The following is a 19,650-nucleotide window of genomic DNA, read 5'->3' as shown; positions in this document are numbered from 1 at the left end:
CAATAGTTGGAAATTACACATAATTATCAATTAATTAGTCTCATAGGGGGGGGGGGGGGTAAAAGCTAAATTTGCTTAGTACTAATATAAGATAATGAGTCTACAACCTAGAGGGTTACCTTCTTTTATGCCAAAGATTCAACTCTAGAAAAGTATTTAAAACTAATTAGCTCCTCAAGGTGGCAGGCCTATGAAGGAAGGGTATTAATACCTTATTATTTATGTAGACTAAGATTTGGAGATATCTATCTATACAAATAGATAGAGGACAACAGTTTAGGGTGTGTAATTATTGATAAAGATTTACTAATGTTAATATGATGACTTACAGATTCCACCAATGCATCCAAGAATACTAAAGTGTTCCACACTAGTTACGGAATATTCCTTACCACATAGAAATAGAACAAAGGTCTCTCTATATATAAAATATCTATATATCTAAATATCTATCTTTCTCTTTCTCTATCTCAGCTGCACTCATAATTGGATTGGATAGCCACCAGTCAGTCTCTCCCAAAGAGTGCCCCCCCCCCACCCCCCCACCCCCCCCATATTCTCCTCCTGTGATTTACTCCAGAAAACCATAAGCTGTCCCAAATGGTGGAGCTTTATGGAGGACCCACACCTTATCAATCCTCATCATCTTTGCATACCTATCCAAATTTCAAAAAGCAACTAGAACCCAACCCCTTTCAAAGAACTCCTTTCTCTCTCATAATTCTATCTCTTTCTCTCTCTAGAAACCCACCTACCCTTTTGGCCAACCTTCTCCAACCCTCTTAATAGAGAGAGAGAGAGAGGCCCACAGTCCCACAACCATGTCCCTGTGAACTGGAACAGGCCATCCTCTTTCTCCACAGACGGGGAGGTATATATTAGAGCAAAAAAATAAAAAGAGGAAAAATAAAAAGAAGAAGAGAAAAAAAAGAGGAGGCATTTTGGTCTTTTTTGACACAAAGGCTCGAGTGCCCCCACAAGAACGCAGAACGCTTGCGTGTAGGGCTCGTCCACTGCTCGGATTGTGATGGAAGCACACGAAGGCAAGTGATTTGTGCCGAGTGGAGAAAGATGGAATGCCCATCCTGACCTTAAGTGCTGTAGAATTCCTCTGTTTGCTATCTATGGTCTTCTTGTATTTTTTTTCTTCTTCTTTTGTTTCGTCTAATCGGGTTTCCTTTGGGTAGATAAAGGACCGAGCGAGGGGATAACTTCCTCCACATTATTCCCCATCATTCGCTCTCAGGAATCTCCTTTCCCACGGCCCATGAATCGGGAGTGGCTTCCATCATCACCTGCTCCTATTCATCCCTATTCTCCTTCCTCCCCTGGCATGGTCTTTTCCCTGTTTGATTCCGGGAGGTTTGGTGCAGGATTTGGTTGTTGTTGTGCGAGATTCCTCGATGGGTCTTCTCTAGATTATATTTCCTTGTGCTCCTGACCTTGTTTTGGAGTTAAAGTTTGGATCTTTCTGGGTTTTTGGTGCCTTCCTCATCTGGGTTTTGCCTGGGGAGCTGCATCTGCAGAGCTGGGGATATGAACAGGGAGGACGATACTTGAAAAGGTTCTTCTTTTACTCTCCTGGTGGGTGTATTGGGTCTGCTTCATGCTTTGTAGCAGTTATGTAAGGAAAAAAGGAGGATTTTTTTATTACTTTTGATATGTGGTCTTGGATGCGAAGCTAGTGATCTCGCCAATTTCTCCCTTTTAACCTTGAAACAGTTTGGCTCTCATGACCTGTTTTGACTACATAGAAATATTTGAGAAGGCCTGAGGGAAAAGTTGCATCTTTTTTGCATTGAAGGCTACAGTTCTACCCACCTTTCTGTTCTCCACAATCTAGTGTAAGATTGGTTAAGTGCTTCTTTTCTGCTTTGAATGAGATCTCTGCATGAATTGAGTTCTGGATGCAGTTTTTCTGTGCCTAGTCTTGATGGTATGTTGGTGGGTGTTCTCTGAGATCCCCATGACTTGGTTCATTGATGCTGAGATAATGGAGCAAAAGACTATATTTCGTGGCAGTAAGAGCGAACTCTGGGTGGGATTACCAGAGAGATTCTCACTGAAGTCTTGGAAGAGTCATCTCTACAACCACTACTTCGGGTCGAAAAAGGTCAGAAAAACATGTTGGAGGAAGATTCTCTTCTTGTGGATTGTTTGGTGGTTAGCGTGCTCCTTCTGGATTTATTGGTTTATGAACTCCCAAGCTGTTGAGAAGAGGAGGGAGACCCTTGCAAGCATGTGCGACGAGCGTTCAAGGATGCTTCAGGACCAGTTCAATGTGAGCATGAACCATCTTCAGGCCCTAGCTATCATGGTCTCAACATTTCACCATGCCAAAGAGCCATCTGCAATTGATCAGGCAAGGACTTCTTAGTTTCTGTTTCATTCATAACGTAATTGTTCACGTCTTCTTGTCTTGCTATCAGGAAGTTGAATACTAGTCTTTTAGTTAGATGATAACAGCGACCCTACTTCTAATTGGGATAATGCCTGCTTCCTTATGATAGCATTATGCTTTTTCTGCTTACTCTGAGGAAACTTAACAATGTGATTGCCAAAACCTTGGTTGCAGATGACTTTTGCAAGATATGCTGAAAGAACTACTTTTGAGAGGCCGCTGACCAGCGGAGTGGCTTATGCTGTGAAGGTGCTGCATTCTGAGAGGGAGCAATTTGAAAAGCAACATGGCTGGACTATAAAGAAAATGTATTCCTCTAAACAATCCCCAGGCCGGGAGAATGATGAAGTCCCTGAGATCCAGGAGATATCACCTGTTGCAGAGGAATATGCCCCTGTTATCTTTGCGCAAGATTCGTACAATCATGTAATATCTCTCGATATGTTGACTGGAAAGGTGGGTCCCAAGAGTAATTTTCCAAGTCTATCTTGCCTTCATTTAACTTTCATTGTTGTCATAGAACCATCGATTCAGTTATGGGAAATGGTGCTGTGTGGAAATTCAACTAGTTATTATAGTACAAAAATTCAGTAACATTTTTCCAGCCATGTCCTGTGATGATACTCATGGTCACTGTAATGATAGTTCATGGTAATCTTTCTTGTCATGTTTACCAGGAAATTTATATGTTTTGTTGTTGATCTGAGGACAGTGTTAGTCAGCTGGTCGTCTTTCCTCATAGCAATTTATTGACCATTTGCGAACTATCAAATTAATTTGCAACATTGTTTATCTTAAATGGAAGTATAAATTTTCTTGGCCTGCTTAATTTAACTTTTATTTTCTCATTAGTTTTGGAATTAATTGCACTACTTGTAAATGATATGGTAGAATATCTGGGTTGTAGAGTAGGAATTTTTCTGACTTCGACATGTGACTCATCGTTTAGCTTATTGATGAAGCAGTTGGTTCTTTTAGTATCATTATTTGGACATCTGGAGGCAACATTGGTGGATAATTTGAAACCGCACAGTAGGATTTTCTTGTTATCTTATCATGCTTGATTATTGCTTCATAGATCTCTACTTATGCAGGAAGATCGCGAGAATATATTACGGGCGAGGGAATCTGGGAAAGGGGTCCTAACTGCTCCTTTTCCACTAGTAAAATCAGGCCGCTTAGGGGTTATACTGACATATGCAGTATATAATTCAGAGCTTCTTCCAAGTGCAACTCCAGAAGAACGAATTCAAGCAGCTATAGGGTTAGTTATTAACATATTTAAATATTCTAAGATAAGATGATGGCAAGTTACTTGGATAAATGAGACAAAGGCAAACATAAACTCTAGTTGATTGTCTTAAACAGGTATTTAGGTGGAATATTTGATATAGAAGCGCTGGTTGATAAGCTACTCCACCAGCTTGCCTGTAATCAATCCATTATTGTCAATGTGTATGACACGACTAATGAGCCGATCAGCATGTATGGTTCAAATGAGACTGGTGGTGGTATATATCATATCAGTGCACTTAGCTTTGGTGATCCAGTAAGACAACATGAGATGCACTGCAGGTACTTGATAGGATCCTTCTGTACAAATTATTTAAGAAGAATGAGCATGTACCAAACTACATGAGAATTTTGTTTAACTAGGTTCAAGCAAAAGCCACCTCTGCCATGGCTAGCAATAACAACATCACTTGGAACTCTTGTGATTGCGTTACTTATTGGTCACATATTTTATGCTACGGTCAACCGCATTGCAAAAGTGGAAGATGATTATCAAGAGATGATGGAACTCAAAAAACGAGCAGAAGCAGCAGATGTTGCTAAGTCCCAGGTACTTAATTGATGTTTATCACACACTATATATTTAATTGGCAGATTCTTGGGGCTTTGATTTCCAGAACTCTATTATTTTTCTTTCATTTGAGTATGACAGTAATTCTCTTTCATGTCTTTAGTTCTTGGCAACTGTTTCTCATGAGATCAGGACTCCTATGAATGGTGTTCTAGGTGAGGACTCGACTTCTTTGATGGCCAAAGTAATTTATAAGAGGACTCAACTTCTTTGATGGTCAAAGTAATCTATACTAGAAGATCTTACCAATTTGTTTATTTTCCAGGGATGCTACAAATGCTTATGGACACCGATTTGGATATTACGCAACAAGACTACGTCAGAACTGCCCAAGCCAGTGGGAAAGCGCTGGTGTCACTTATAAACGAAGTTCTTGATCAGGCAAAAATTGAATCCGGTAAGCTCGAGCTTGAAGCTGTCTCATTTGATCTGCGAGCAGTTTTGGATGATATCTTGTCACTTTTCTATGGAAAAGCTCAAGAGAAACAATTAGAGGTATATGTGACATTTTAACACTCTTTATCAAAATTATTTTATTTCTTGATCTTCTGATTCCATTGGAAACTTTTTCTGCAACCCTACTTCTATATGCTGGGAGAGTAGTTGGCCATGTATGTCTCAGATCAAGTTCCAGAAACTCTTAGTGGTGACCCTGGAAGAATAAGACAAATCATCACGAATCTCATCGGGAATTCAATAAAAGTAAGTATCTTTCCTTCATCTGAATGAGAAAGAAATGAAAGAGATCCCAAAATTTGGAGGAAAAAAAAACTCATCCTCACATTCTTTTTTGGCAGTTCACAGAAAAAGGGCATATTTACCTAACTGTTCATCTTGTTGAAGAGGTTATGAATTCATTAGAAGTGGAAACACAAGCTCAGTCGACAAACACCTTGAGTGGATTTCCAGTAGTAGATAGAAGGCATAGCTGGGAGAGATTTAAGATATTCAATCAAGAGTCAGCTACCATCTCTTCAGATCAAGTAAACCTAATCGTAACCATTGAAGATACTGGGGTGGGGATCCCTCTGGACGCCCAATCTCGTGTGTTCACACCTTTTATGCAGGTGGGTCCATCGATTGCACGCATCCATGGGGGAACTGGGATTGGATTAAGCATCAGCAAATGCTTAGTTGGTCTCATGAAGGGAGAGATCGGATTTGTGAGCAAACCTCAAGTTGGTTCAGCTTTTACTTTTACTGCTGTCCTCATGAGAGCTAGCGCTAGTTCAGGTGACTACAAGTCTTCTGAATTTCAAGGCATGACAGCGTTAGTGGTTGATCAGAGACCAATCCGTGCAAAAGTTACGAATTACCATCTGCAAAGGCTTGGAATTAATGCTGAACTAACTACCAGCCTTGGTCAAGTTGTTCCTAGAATAGCTAGTGGTACATTAGTTGTAAAAATGGTGCTTGCTGACAATGAAACCTGGCTGAAGGAGTCTAATCTCTGGCCTCATTTGATTAGCAAGTTAAGATCTGGAGGTAGAACAGATATACCAAAACTTTTCTTATTGACAAATCCGACCAACTCTATTAAGAGTAACTCACCTAGTACTGATGAATATGATTCAACTATAATTATGAAGCCCCTTAGAGCAAGCATGCTACAGGTGTGTCTGCAACGAGCTTTAGGTAGTGGAGAGCGGGATAATTTACGAAATGGAGGGCTTGCATGCCCATCATTGCGAGGCCTTCTCCATGATAAGCAAGTTCTGGTTGTGGATGACAATCTTGTGAATCTCCGAGTAGCTGCTGGTGCTTTGAAGAAATATGGTGCTGGAGTAACTTGCGTGGATAGTGGGAAAAAGGCAATAGTGATGCTGAATCCACCACACAAGTTTGATGCTTGTTTCATGGACATTCAAATGCCTGAAATGGATGGGTATGCCTTATTTCCATTTTATTTCTGCAATCAGAGTTGCAAACTAATGATTAATTGTCTCTCTTTTGTTTTATGTATAGTTTATATGACTATGAATTATTATATTTAAAGCTTTTCATCGTCATGGACTTTTTAAGACTCGCATATATTTTTGCTTTTCAATTTGAGCTAATGTATAGCAAATTATCTTCTCTCAGATTTGAAGCTACTAAGAGGATAAGGGAGATGGAAACCAGTCTTAATGATCGTATAAAGCATGGAGAAGTAGCCTTAGAGGCTTGTGGATATATATTGCATTGGCATATTCCTATACTGGCCATGACAGCCGATGTGATCCAAGCAACATATGAGGAGTGCCTAAGGTGTGGAATGGATGGATATGTTTCGAAGCCATTTGAAGGAGAACAGCTGTACAGAGAAGTAGCTCGTTTTCTCAAAGCCACAACAAAATCCAGTCAGTAGATCAGTTACGCACTGTATGATACTAGAGGATGTTCGTCTGAGGTTCATTATTACAGCATTGCTGATCTCATTGAATGTAGAGTTGTTTCATAAAGTAAGCAATCATTTTAACTTGTCGGTTTCCTCTACCAGATATGCTCGTTATTCAGCTTTAGATTTCCTTATGCACACAAGACGTAAGAGCTGCAATCTGGATTTGCTGACATTTGTTTGCCTATGTACCATTTATCATTTCAATGCTGCTACAATGGTGTGATATTTTTATTCATCTCTCAGGGATGAATTCTGAAGATGGTTCCATCATCTCAAGAGTTCAAACGGTCCTCAAAATCAAGAAATGCAAAGGCAACAATTGCAAGATTTACCATCAGCAGCATCTCAAGGAAGATGCATTTGGCGAACCCAAATCACTCACTCTGCCTATATCCTTCACCTTGTAGAATAAACACAGTTTGAATGCTTTTCCTCACAATATATGGAGTGTACAGAGAACGGACGTTCGTATATTCCTTTATTTATTGAATTTGTGATAATACCTGTTCTTCAGTGACGGCAGAATTCGTGGATGCAGATTACATGTTGGAATAAGATCAGATGAAATGAAATAGTAAAAGGTATCAATCCTTGTCATGCTTCTATGTATGTTCTCATTTTGATAGAAGCTGGTGCCTTAAGTCCGGGTGGTCTGTTGCCATGGATCTTTCACTTTGAAGTTTTGTACATTAAGCAGAAAGCGCACCTTTTAAAATTGCACAATATTATCTTTGAGAGTGTGAACATTTTTACTCGTCTCGCAACAAATTATAGTTTAGACTTTAGTTAAAGCAAAACAGTTGTAGGGGGTTATTATTTTCACTCAGTAAGTCTGAATCATACATATCAAATACTGGTATGTCAATATCAAAAGAGATTAAATCCAGGTTAAACTATATGTTCCGTGGCTCCAAGGCATGGAAGGAATAAGAGGGAGTAGGAGATGGAAGCTGGATCAGGTGGTTGGAGTGAATTATTTTTGTTATTGGACTTGAAATACAATTGATCTATTAAAAATGGACTGACTTGGAATTTAAACAGGGAAACCACTGGGTTGCTCATTTTTTTATTTTAAAATTTAATTAGTTATCCTTGATATTCAACTATTCAGCCTATTTATCATAAGGATATTTTAGTCCTAAAAATAAATGATTATAATTTTAAAAATTAAAAGTGTAACTAAGATATAATTTTGTACAGAGTCATATGTTTTGATGTACTTAAACCTAAATATTAGTTAAAAAGATGAAATAAAGGAAGCACTACATTAAGCCTTTTACTTAGTTACATTAGTTACAATAAAATATAAGATAAGATCTAGGACATAAAATAAAATATATTAAGAAACATAGTCCTATCAGATACACAGACGTAAAGAAACTTTAGGTTAAATCAACCAAAGATAAAAAAAGAAGGAAAGGAATCATCAACCAACAGAATTAACCAAAGAAACAGAAAGAGAAAGGAACAATACATAGACCGAAGAGTAAAAGTGGCTAAACACCCAAGATCACAACAGTGGTCCTTCTATCCTTGCGGCAATCTTATACGTTGGACTCATCTGTAGACTACCCTAAAAGAGACCTTCTTCTTCTATTTCTTTTTTTTTTATTATTTTAAATTCTTTATTTTGTTTGTCTTAATTTTTCCCAAAAGATGCTATCACAGACGATATAAATTTAAGCCTGATTTTGTAAGATTTGTGGGTCTTTCAACACTACAACTAAAATTTGGGTTTATTCCAATAGAAACAGTATGAATTTAATGCAAGAAAATACAGTGGAACCATAAAAAAAAAAGTGCAAATACGATGGATCATTGTTGCTATGGAAAACATGCGCACTGGTGGCAGTTTGCACTCAATTGTCATACTTGTTTTAAATTTACCTGATTAACCTGACTGGCATTTGCAGATTAAATTTGTATGATTATATCTTTGTTATAAAGAGAGAAGTTAATAGTGCTGCAATTAAACCGTTAGATATGAATCTAGGTACACTAATTCAATATGAGCCATTTCAACCCTTCAAGCACTATTGCATTAGCTATATGACTCCTCTGATGTACTTCTACTGTGGATTTAGGTATAATCCAGCACTTGTATCTTCTGATGAACTTTAATAATGCCCCAGAAGTCACTTTAACTATGATTCATATTTCCTAGCCTTAATTAGACTTGCAAACCCCTTAAAATAAAAGAGCGAAGGCAAAAGGATCGATGGGTTGTAAATATCATTTTTGCTGGTGTTAATGGAATCATGTAATCTTTTCATGTTGTAGGAACAATAATAAAACATGTACATGAAAATAATGCTGCATTATTTCTCATTAGTTGAACCCAGCTAATTTGGGGCTTTTGATATCATATATTTCTCCTGTTATGGCTTTCCCTTGTAGCTAAATGTAGCGATGCCCATGCACATACTGACACTGCAACGGAAAGGTTGACATTTCTTCATACAATCTCTACTTTGAGGAAGAGGTAGCGATAGAAAAGAAGAAAAGAAAATTCTTGCATTGATAGCATCCAAAGTACTGTGTGATGTATAATTTCCAGTCCTGTTCGGTTGCACCATTATCACTTTCACTGTATTAATTATACATTGCTGGAATGTCTATAAAATTCTCGGAGAGTATCAATGATTGATTACATGGAAGAAAAGCATTGAGCAATCTATGAACCGGATCTCTTCAGATAAGCCATTACACCGAGGCCAGCAACAAGTGCTGCTCCAGCAGCAACTGAACTGTATGCAGATGCCCATGCATCCCGCCGGGCATACTCGAAACTTCCAGATCCGCCATTTTTCTTACTCTGGCCTGGCCCCAAGTAATCCAAATGTAGCCTTAAGCTCTGCAAGCAAATAAGAGAAGTTTACAGACTGCCCCAAGTAATTTGATAAAACCAGCATGTGTGCAGGATTTGGCAAAGGTAAACTTATGCTAGATTATCAAGAGAGCATGACTAGATCCATTAATATGTTCCGGTGAGCTTCAGATACTGTCCCTCAATTCTTTCTAATAACTCGTACCTCTGGTTTGTCAGCTAGTTTAATCAAATGAATCCGTATGAATTTTATTCAAGTTAAAATACCCTGATCGCACAACAAGTCTACCATTTTACATGGCAAAAAATTGGGACTCGATTTAGCTTGCCTACCCTCAGCATTTGACTTAGTGTGAGCTTACTAAACCTTGCAGTTGTTATATGCAAATATTAGGCGAATCAATTTACATTAGTAAAATAGTTCCTATCACCGTAAGATATATCTATATCATTGCCAACTTATATGCATTGAATAAAGTATCAGACTATAACTACAACAACACAAACAAACAAGAAATGATTCTAGTAGAAATAGGAATAGATATAAAATGTTGATTATGTCACAAAATGTTGATCTTTTAACTCATCTTAAAATTTTAGCTATAACCATTTGTTTCACTTGATCATGATAGTAAGAATAAAGATAATTAAATGAAACCAGAGAGCATTCCTCAAGTGAGCCACAAATTTAACATGTCACATCCCTTGTCATTTAAAGCTTTAGATGAACTGGATCAAATCATTTTTGGTGTTTTCTAATGTTCAAGAACAAAACCGCATCCAAAAGAAACATTTTGAAATTAGTCACCAACACCTATAGAGAAAAATGCTATCTTAAGAAAGTCTTAAAATGCTACCTTCCAACCAATCTGTCTAGCATGGTCAACAGCTGCTGTGAGGTCATTATCTGATGAAAGAATGACCTTGTCATGATCCTCATCTTCATACTATGAAACACAATCAGGAACCAATATCATTATACAACTTATCAATAGTTTGATGTCATACTAGTAACTATTCTTTATATTTCCATGCATAGGGAAAGTCACTTAGGTACCAGAATTTGAGGTAGATGGTTCCTATCAATGTCGTCGCCAACTCTCTGGAGGATGCAAGCTATCAAGTCTGCTAAATTGTGTGTCTCTGAAACAGGCAATACTGGGGACATCAGTTATTGCAAACGAGCCATATGAGCTTATTAATCTGCAAAATGTTCTGTTGGACAAGCATACCACAGTTAAATCTATGCATCCTTCCTTGCTTATCCTGAAGCTTAAACCCAAAGGTACTAGATAAACCTGAAGCTGGATAAAGGGCAGACCTTCCTGTCTCTGTTGCTTCAGATGCAAATCTTGTAGATCCTTCGCTGGAACATTATTAATTTACTGTCAATAAGGGGAATCCATATTTAAGTCCAGATAGTAGATAAGAAAATTTGACCTTCGAGAATCATCGTCATCATCTAGAGGTCCTATGGCCAAAGCAGAATCCCAGAATTTCTGCATCATGGAACTTGTTTCCTGACTTCCAACTCCCCCACTGCTTCCCACCTTAAGACATAATAAACATAGAGAAAACCAGGATAATTAGCAGCAATTCCAGGTAGCAGGACTATACACATCCTTAATATATGCCTTGGATGAAGTTGGGAAATCTACATGATGGCACAGGTAAGACACTGGAGTGCACAAGGGAAATGCAATAGTTACTCCATAATTCATTCGTATTCCCTATTTAGTTGACTGAGTCTGTTCTATCAAGGAAACCTTACATTGATATAAGAGATACATTAATCAGCAGCCAAATGATTCTCCTTAAAATTTAGAATGTCACACCCAGAAATATCTGGAATCAAACACATCAAATCATGATATGGATGCTAACTTAAAGGAGTTAGAATGACCTTATAGTTTGTCTCAGCGGCTTCATGTCCATGTCATCATTTTATTGAACCTTAGGTACATTAATTCTCTGAACAGGCAATGTTGGTTGCATAAAGACCACCTAAGGTATAACAGTGTTAATCTGTTTGCATCCAGGAGACAATGGTATTATCAAGCTTAGTATCAAGGAACCAATGATATTAAAATGATTATCAGCTTCAACTCTTACTCCTTACAAATCATGCAGTCAAGAATCTTTTGCCTTCTGAATTCCCAAAACATGACTTTATAGAATAAGTTAGAAAATTGAAAGGGGGTTAGTAGAAGTATAAAACTAGATTCAGCAGCTATACTATATATCAAACTCATTAGTCATTAGAAAATGTTACGCAGTTTAAAGGGTCTAGGAAGACCAGGCATAGCAAACCATGAAATATCTTGTCAAAAGACTCAAAACTACATCATTAACTTACAGTGGCTATTGCAGCATGAGTTATGTGAATAACATCAACAACTGTAACAATGTTCCCATCTGTATAAAGCACAAAAGTATATTAATGACCACAGGGGAAGAAACATAAAAAGAAAAGCCTGTATTATTAGACTTACCTCTACCAACAACAGGAAGATGTAAAAACTTTTTATCATGCATGGTATGAAGAGCATCAAGGATTGGCATGTCAACTGTTCCACATTCTGGGTTTGGGGTCATCACCTGTATTATGTGTTCACGGTTTAAATGTTTCAGCAAAAGTATTAGTATACTTTTCATGCATATTTGAAGGCAACATATGTGTATAATAAAGTGGAGAGCAACATTGTCCAGTATATGGCACTGTCATATTTACAGCACAAGTTATTTTGCAGGATAACCAAATGCCAATTAGCTTCTCATCAATAATGCACCCGTTCTGAAGTATGCTATGGCAAAAATTGTCATATTTCTCTTTCATCTACTCTTTCGTTAGATGACCTCTAAAGAGGCACTACTTACCTAACCTAGAGGCAAGGAGCAAGCCTCAATAGTCATACCAAGTGATGTCCTCTACTTAGAGATACCTTCAAAGATTACAATCTACAAGCCTATTTCATTGCTTTATCGACATTCCTCTCCTAGAAACAGGCCTTTTTCTGCCTCATGTTAGGATTCTCCCTGTCCTTTGTGATGTTGACACTCTAATCCATCTGCCTCCTGAGTTAGAGCATACTTCTCCAGCATAAGTGGACAATTTGCATGTCCATTATCTGGGCCCAAATGGTTATGTGACCATTTTATCTCTTTTTTCTCCCTTCATCCATATCTCTTCAAGAACTCTAGCAACAGTCAGAACTCCCACAGGCCGGTAATCACTTGTTCGCATTCTTGCAGCCTTGCCCCATCTCTTTGGTGTCATCTGCCTCTAGCAGCTCAGATTTTTGGGCCTTTTTCCTCCAACTATATCACAAGACATGTCACAGCTTGGATATCCTTAGCAAAAGCTCACACTGACTGACAATGTATTGATCAATTAAGTATTGAATTATAGTAATCTAAGATTTGCTAGGTTAATTTCATGTGAGATCCCTCTCTTACATCTGACTTTTCCCTGGTCAGCATTTTCTGACCAAACCAAGAAAATCAAAAAAATTATAAGGTTGGTTCTGTTTAATAAAAGTAGATAGAATGAGAGAGGATATTTCACATGCATGGGCCGAGTTTTCTTATAAAAAATAACTACCTAAATTGTTAAAACCAAACTAAATTATTCAACTATGGATAGTATAAAGATTACTGCATTCAAGGCATACAATGGAAAGATGTTCAAAAGTTCATTGCATGGACATATGGGAAATCCATTCTGTAATAGAAAACCCCATCTCCAATACACTCTCCTTTTCTGAATCTTTTTCTGAACAAGATAATCAGATCCAGTTCAGCCTCATATGACCTAAGGATCTGCTTCATTTCGGCCTAGTATACAAAATTCAATCTAAAATAACATGACCTAAATATTAATCAAAAGATATACATAACCATCAGAACTACAAATTGTACAGAAACTGCAAGTGGAAGTAGATGACATTATGGAGAACAAAAAAGTAGTTGTATTGCCCACAGGACTTTTAATATTTGTTCTTTTATTTTCTGAAGACAACAAATAAAGACTATAACACATCAATCTCCTATATCATTACCTACAACAGCACACATTATCATATTGCAAACAATTGCAAGCTATGTGGCAGTAATGTACCTTCTCAACAGGTGTAGACTCAGGAGAAAGATTTTGTGCTACTACACGCATCAATATATCTCTGGGACTGAGGGAAAAAAAATAAGGTAAAAGAAAAGGACAGAACAATGGTTAAACCAACTGATATATGTAGTGCTTATCTATGAAATGAGGATCCTTACGTTATTATCCCTGTAGGTTTATTTTCAACTGTTACGATTGCTGAACTAATCTTGAATTCAAGCATTTTCTTTGTTGCAGTTAAGACAGAGTCTGCTGGTGAGACTGTAACAACCCTGGGAGAAGATGTAACCATCAAAAGATTAGTATATGATTATATTCTCAACATTCTATTCTCCTTTATAACAGAATTGAACTAACTATATATTACTTTAAATAGGATATTACCTACTTTGAATTCTCTGGAATAATGGTAGACAAAGATGGCCTAAACATCCTTTCTCGAAGAGTTTCAATAAATGTATTAGGACCTGGAAATAAGTTAAACTAGGTTTAGAGATAATTAAACAGATTTTAGAGACAAGTAATTCCACCAGTTATGAAAATAGGATATACATAAGTAAAAGTCAAGTAAAGGTACAGCAAAAAGGGTCAAACTGTATTAGAAGAAATAATGATTATAAGGGAATCATTTAATTAATATATGTCTACTAACCAGAAATTGATGTTCCCCAGTTCTTCTCCACCCCTTCAACAGCAGCTGCAATGGCTTTTCCCTTCTCAGCTGCTCTTTCCATCCGAGCAATAGCATCATAAAGGCACTTTGCAATGTCCAATAAAGCAATGACTTCACCATGTTCTACCACAGGTAAATGTCTGAACTTCCCTGAAACAGAAAAAATGATGGTAAAAAGTTATTTGACTTTATCTAGACGATAGGGATATGCCCAAGTATTTTGATTCTTACAAACCTTGCACCATTTTCTGCAATGCTTCTACAGCTAATGTGTCCGAGAGAACAAATACAGGATTCCTGGTCATGACCTTGGAAACTGGTGTTTCATCAAGCTTTAATTCACGAGCAATAACTCTTGTTGTTATATCCTTCAAGATAGGAGAACGTACAATCATCACTATGAACTCCAACAACTAATACTAGTTCTTGTTAAGTAGCACAAATAGATGGTATTCACCTTATCAGTCAGGATTCCGCAGAGTAATGCATTCGAGTCTGTTAGCAACACGGCGTCAACTCTTCGAGCAGCCATCCTGCGGCAAGCCTCATATACTGTTGTACTCTCAGGTATAGTTAAAGCCTTGGATAATCGTAGTCTTTTTACAGTTCTCTCACCAGACCTGCTTTCCAGAATGGACGAAGTAAATCACATAAGGGAATTGCAAAAAATTAATCATAGCCATAGGTATATTGATATGGATGTCAAAAGTGGTCCACCAACTAAATTTTTTTCCCATTTAGAAGGGCAAGAACTAATGACAAGTCAGTCAATAAAATACTTATTACTTGTTAACTTAGTTCTACAAGTCTAGTGTTATTTGACTAATGCTCCCAGAAGTGTGCATTTGGTGATAACTCACAGCAGTAAACAATCAAATGATTATAAAGTTATCAATAAGGTAAATGATCTAATATGTTAGGAGCTGTGAAGGAGAGTTTGCTAGAAGTCTTTAACTTAATGTTGGCATTGGTACGGGAGAGTGGTTATGAAAGAGATCAGCATTCTGTCCTTCAACCAAAATAAGTAAGCAAAACATCAGTATACCTATCACATATCTGCATCAATAAAACTTCTATAGTATTGGACGCTGATAAGCATGATATAGAACACTTGAAATGTAAAAAATAAGAAAAAAAGAAAATAAAAAAGAAATAATGAACTCTTAGTAACCTTTTCCCATATATTAATGAACACAAAATGGATGCTAACAATTGAGCAAGAATGTAAAGATATTGCACTAGATTCTTTTGTCGAGCATCAAACTACTGATCTTAATATACTACCATTCAAAAGCATAAATATTAAATAACAACTCGGCCAATTTGATGCTAAGGAAGTCCTTTTATCCCATAATTAAATTTTCACTTAGAGAATTAAGGCCTCGAGCACAAAACACTAAACAAGATCAGAGCACTATTCATTGCCAACAAAAAAAATGCCCAACAAGAGGTCGGAAATTTGCTATTTCTCACCCTAGGCCATTCAGGAAGCCATCCTCAGAGGAATTAACCAAAAGAAATGGAAGTACACGAAAACCTCATCCACAAAGTAGAAAGAAAAAAAAGTACATAAAGTCTTTTATTTGCAACATTCCTGGAGAATATAACGCATGGGCAGTAATAATAATTTAGAACAATCCAAAAAATGGAACCTAAATAGAAGAGATGTACAAATCTCCTCCTCATATTGTGAAAAGTACCAGCATCAATATGGCTAATTAGGTAGAAAAGTAATGTAAATAATTCAAATCAAGAAAAAAAAAGTAGAATAGAGTATCATACGGAAGGCGAGACACAGTTGTCCTCCGTCTGGCATCGGAGCTCCCGTTCTCCGCCGTATTCCTCCGCCCCGCGACGCCGACACCCGATATGCTATTCCTCCTCGCTGCTCCCCCGCCGTCCATCCCCGATCCGACAGTCGAGAATTCCGCCGCCTCCGAGCGAATCGCAAAGATCGCCGGCGATGGAAGCGAACGATTGGAGGGTTGAGCTCTCTCTCTCTCTCTCTCTCTCTCTCTCTCTCTCTCTCTCTCTATCTCTTTCTCTCTATAGGAGACACCATTTATATGGGAATCGAAGCCTCCTTAAACCGCAAAAATTGCCCATAATTTAGAAGGAAGATAATTTAAATTCCCAGTCAGTCAGGACTCCAATTTTGACTCTCAAGGTAACAGCGAGACACGTCAGCCAGGCAAGGTGGGCTCCACCTTTCGGGTCTGCGCGTGTTACTATTCGGGTTTGCATAAAAGGTGCGTTGCTTGTTCGGCGAGTCCAACTAGAAGGGAGAGAGGATTCTCTGCAAGACGAGTGCAGGAATTTATTATATCCACTACTTGGCATCACAAGGTTGGTGATCAGACGTTAAGCTAAAGCTTTATGCTGTCCAGGGTGCAGTGGACCTCGTATATCTTGTAGAAGGGCAATCTCGGGAAAAGGCCCTTTTGCGATGCCTTGTCGGAAATGTCCACACGTCCGCATATAAGGTTGTATAGAAGCATTAGTTTCGGATGGGGCATTTGCCATTGTTCCAATTCTTTATAAGCAATTATTGATTAATTAAGTCATTAGTGGATTTAATAAAATGGAAGTAAGTCAACGAGGAAGACAGTGATGTACTAGAGAACTACTAATTTCTTTTGTGAATATGGACCTATAAGGTTGCTTCGTCCGCTATATTATAATCTGTTCAGAAACCCAATTCACAAAATTAAATGGGCTCTTGACTCCACTAATATCAGTTTCATTGCCTAATGCATACAATCAAGTAATCAATTATATCCTATTGAATTGATTTGGGAGAATTTGATAGAGTTTTTAGACTAAAAATTTTCAGAAATTCTGCACATGAGAGAAGCACCAGCTAGTCTCATGGATCCTCTCTTGCTAGTTGTTCATCCTACTTCAAATTCACATCTAAGTTTAATGAGCGTAGCAAAGTTAAGAAGGTTCAAGACAATCAAACCTGCAACTGCATAAAGCCAAGAGATTGCCAATATTTGGATAATTTTTCCAACAGATCAGAGAAAGTTGGCTGATAGCAATTTAAATACTAACATGTGAGGACTTCACAACACTGCAATACTACAAATAATTTACCCCTTTACAGTATAGATATACAACAATACGATTGATCACATTCCTGCAATCTGATTGGAGCAATTTCACTTTCGATATATGTAAATATGAGTACCTTATAATCCTTTTAGCAAATAAACTGCATATATACACAGCAAATTGTGAACAAAGACGAGATCCTGTAAGGCAGTATAATACTGAGACCTGGTACAGTGTGTAAAAAAGTTATAAGGTGGTAGATTAAAGATATAAAGTTATAAGCGAGTATCGGTTGAAGCAAAACTCCTGGCGTGCTAATAATAGAGTCTCGCAGTAAGCTTCCGTTGCAATCTACATCTTCGTTTGTTTAGCTTTCATTTAAATGTTTGTTAGCTTGGAAAAGAGCTGTTCTGCAGAAAAGCAATCAAGGATAGTCAAGTAAGCATGTGTTCAGAAATGCAGGAGGCATCTTATTGTTCTTTCCTATATAATTTCTGTCACCATACAGGGAAAATTGTACATGATTTTTGGAAACAAATCATAGCAAAACCTTTAACTCTGATTCACAAAGGAATCTAAATAGATTATCTTTAACTAGTCTAAAGGTGAAATGAAACTGCATCAAGCAAAGCACGTAAATTTATGATTAAACCTGTATGCCTATGCTGAAAACATGGATCACACAGCTAAACAGGACGGTCAAGGATTTCTTACTTCTGTCCTATGGCAAGACCAGTAATCTAATGTCCTGCGACAAATGTTATAATTTATCAATAAGTCCATAATTTAAATAGTTGCAATGAGACGTAAAGTAACATCAATGATGATCCAACAATTCCAAGAATGAGGACAAGGATGCAAATATGACTAGAAATGACATTTTGTTTGCATTTCAATATATCCCCATCAATAAAGAAAAGTTCCACATAACCAGGAAATGCATGTTTCAACCCTCAAGAATAAGGCAACTAAAGCAAAACTTTCCGCATACAATTCTAGAAAGTTTTAGCTAACGTAACAAATAAAGTTTGGCAAAACAGAGAAATGAAAGACAAACCTTCATGACCTCCCAACTCCCAAGGAAAAATTACTTAATGGATTGACCCAATATACATATCTCCTTTCCCACATACCCTACGGAGAGAGCTAGAACTCATACAATCCATGTCTACACAATACCTATGTACTCAGCATAAATGAATACAAAAGAAATCTATATGGATATAATCCCCAACTCCCAAAGATATATTACGGATAATGAATGTTGAGGTCTAATGTAATAAAATCAAAGATTACCGGTGCGCAATTCATATGCAATCCATGAAAAAAAAAACGTAAAAAAAAAAACAACACTTAATTGCAAAACTGAACAAAAAAACGAACAAAAGATCAATATCTAAACAATTATCCACATTCAACAACACAAAAGTAGGGAATTGGACCAAAGTTTTAAATTTTAAGTGTAATTCGAAAAAAGAAAAAAGAGAAAAAAAAACTGACCTGAGGTTTCTTTTTCTTTAGGGTAGGAAGGGGGACTAGGGCAAAGGAACGCCCTCCCCATCCCGGAAAGGTACGAGACGATCCCGACAAAGTAGAAGAACATTACGAGGCCGATCACCCAAGGCATCAGTATGAATCCGACGACGAACGTCACCGATCCGCACAGCATCAGAGCCAGCGACGCACCGAGGAGTAGGGACGCAAACCCCGCCGGAGACACGTGCGAGGCACGCATGGATGACCGTGACCTCCTCCCCGGCGGCGGCGGCAGCGGAGGAGGAGACTCGGTTGGGGAGCGGAGGATGGTGAAGAGGAGCGCACAGAGCTCGTAGATGAGCCTCGATTGCTGGTCCTCGCTCCTCATCTCGGCGTCGAGATCTCAAATCCTAACCCTATCCCCGAGAGAGAGAGGAGAAGAAGATGCGGTGAAAGCGGAGGAAGGGAGGAGAACGGAGAGAAGAGGTGGGTTTGGAAAATAAAATATTATACTTATCGGATAAGCAATACTATCCTACACGACAACGTACCCCAGAATACTGTTTGCAAGAGACTTATTTTGTGAATTTTTCGAACCAAACCGCGGCTGCACGGGGAATTCTATTGATCCATTATGTTTTAGGGAGAATTCGGAACGACACGACGACAAAGAACTATTAATATACCTAGATGCTGTAGCCGTGGGTCCGGTGGATAGAGAGGAGGAACGAGATCGCGTGACGTGTAAGAATATATTTTATAGGTTCCAATGTCCGCATCTGGCCAGCGATCGAATTCTATTAGTTTAGTTTATGACAAGGAATCATTATTTTAGTTTATATTTTTGGGAGACTT

General features: G+C 37.9%; 3 protein-coding genes across 6 annotated transcripts; 1 reads left to right on the top strand and 2 right to left on the bottom strand.

The window, feature by feature from the left end:
* The first annotated feature begins 1,141 nt into the window (after positions 1 to 1,141).
* On the top strand, positions 1,142 to 7,391 carry LOC140786573 (probable histidine kinase 3). 2 transcript variants are annotated; one of them, XM_073135090.1, is made up of 11 exons: positions 1,142 to 2,362; positions 2,576 to 2,857; positions 3,496 to 3,665; positions 3,770 to 3,976; positions 4,058 to 4,244; positions 4,369 to 4,420; positions 4,531 to 4,760; positions 4,869 to 4,967; positions 5,063 to 6,150; positions 6,348 to 6,788; positions 6,889 to 7,391. In XM_073135090.1, the coding sequence occupies exons 1-10, from the start codon at positions 1,934 to 1,936 to the stop codon at positions 6,610 to 6,612; spliced, it is 3,009 nt and encodes a 1,002-aa protein (XP_072991191.1). In that variant the 5' UTR covers positions 1,142 to 1,933; the 3' UTR covers positions 6,613 to 6,788; positions 6,889 to 7,391. The 2 variants fall into 2 exon arrangements, with proteins under 2 accessions (XP_072991191.1, XP_072991190.1); XM_073135089.1 differs by having other exon boundaries at positions 1,144 to 2,362; positions 6,348 to 6,706.
* A 1,745-nt stretch (positions 7,392 to 9,136) lies between these two features.
* Positions 9,137 to 16,408, bottom strand: LOC140785884 (CBS domain-containing protein CBSCBSPB1-like). The gene is made up of 14 exons (XM_073133970.1): positions 16,048 to 16,408; positions 14,723 to 14,885; positions 14,501 to 14,633; positions 14,245 to 14,415; positions 13,981 to 14,059; positions 13,751 to 13,864; positions 13,590 to 13,656; positions 11,965 to 12,070; positions 11,829 to 11,887; positions 10,913 to 11,022; positions 10,705 to 10,838; positions 10,530 to 10,615; positions 10,330 to 10,419; positions 9,137 to 9,499 (listed from the first exon to the last, which is right to left on the bottom strand). Exons 1-14 carry the CDS (start codon positions 16,167 to 16,169, stop codon positions 9,320 to 9,322), a joined length of 1,614 nt encoding a protein of 537 aa, XP_072990071.1. The 5' UTR covers positions 16,170 to 16,408; the 3' UTR covers positions 9,137 to 9,319.
* A 1,007-nt stretch (positions 16,409 to 17,415) lies between these two features.
* On the bottom strand, positions 17,416 to 19,314 carry LOC140785885 (uncharacterized). Of its 3 annotated transcripts, none has more exons than XM_073133971.1 (2): positions 18,820 to 19,312; positions 17,416 to 17,724 (listed from the first exon to the last, which is right to left on the bottom strand). In XM_073133971.1, the coding sequence occupies exons 1-2, from the start codon at positions 19,181 to 19,183 to the stop codon at positions 17,687 to 17,689; spliced, it is 402 nt and encodes a 133-aa protein (XP_072990072.1). In that variant the 5' UTR covers positions 19,184 to 19,312; the 3' UTR covers positions 17,416 to 17,686. The 3 variants fall into 3 exon arrangements, with proteins under 3 accessions (XP_072990072.1, XP_072990073.1, XP_072990074.1); XM_073133972.1 differs by having other exon boundaries at positions 17,416 to 17,729; positions 18,820 to 19,302; XM_073133973.1 differs by lacking the exon at positions 17,416 to 17,724 and adding an exon at positions 17,935 to 18,067 and having other exon boundaries at positions 18,820 to 19,314.
* Between the last annotated feature and the right edge of the window lie 336 nt (positions 19,315 to 19,650).

The sequence above is a fragment of the Typha latifolia genome, chromosome 4, assembly GCF_019914945.1.
Source record: "Typha latifolia isolate L0001 chromosome 4, TyphaL0001v2, whole genome shotgun sequence".
NCBI lineage: Eukaryota > Viridiplantae > Streptophyta > Magnoliopsida > Poales > Typhaceae > Typha > Typha latifolia.
The sequence above is the reverse complement of the archived record's forward strand: the minus strand, read 5'-3'. Positions and strand labels throughout refer to the sequence as shown.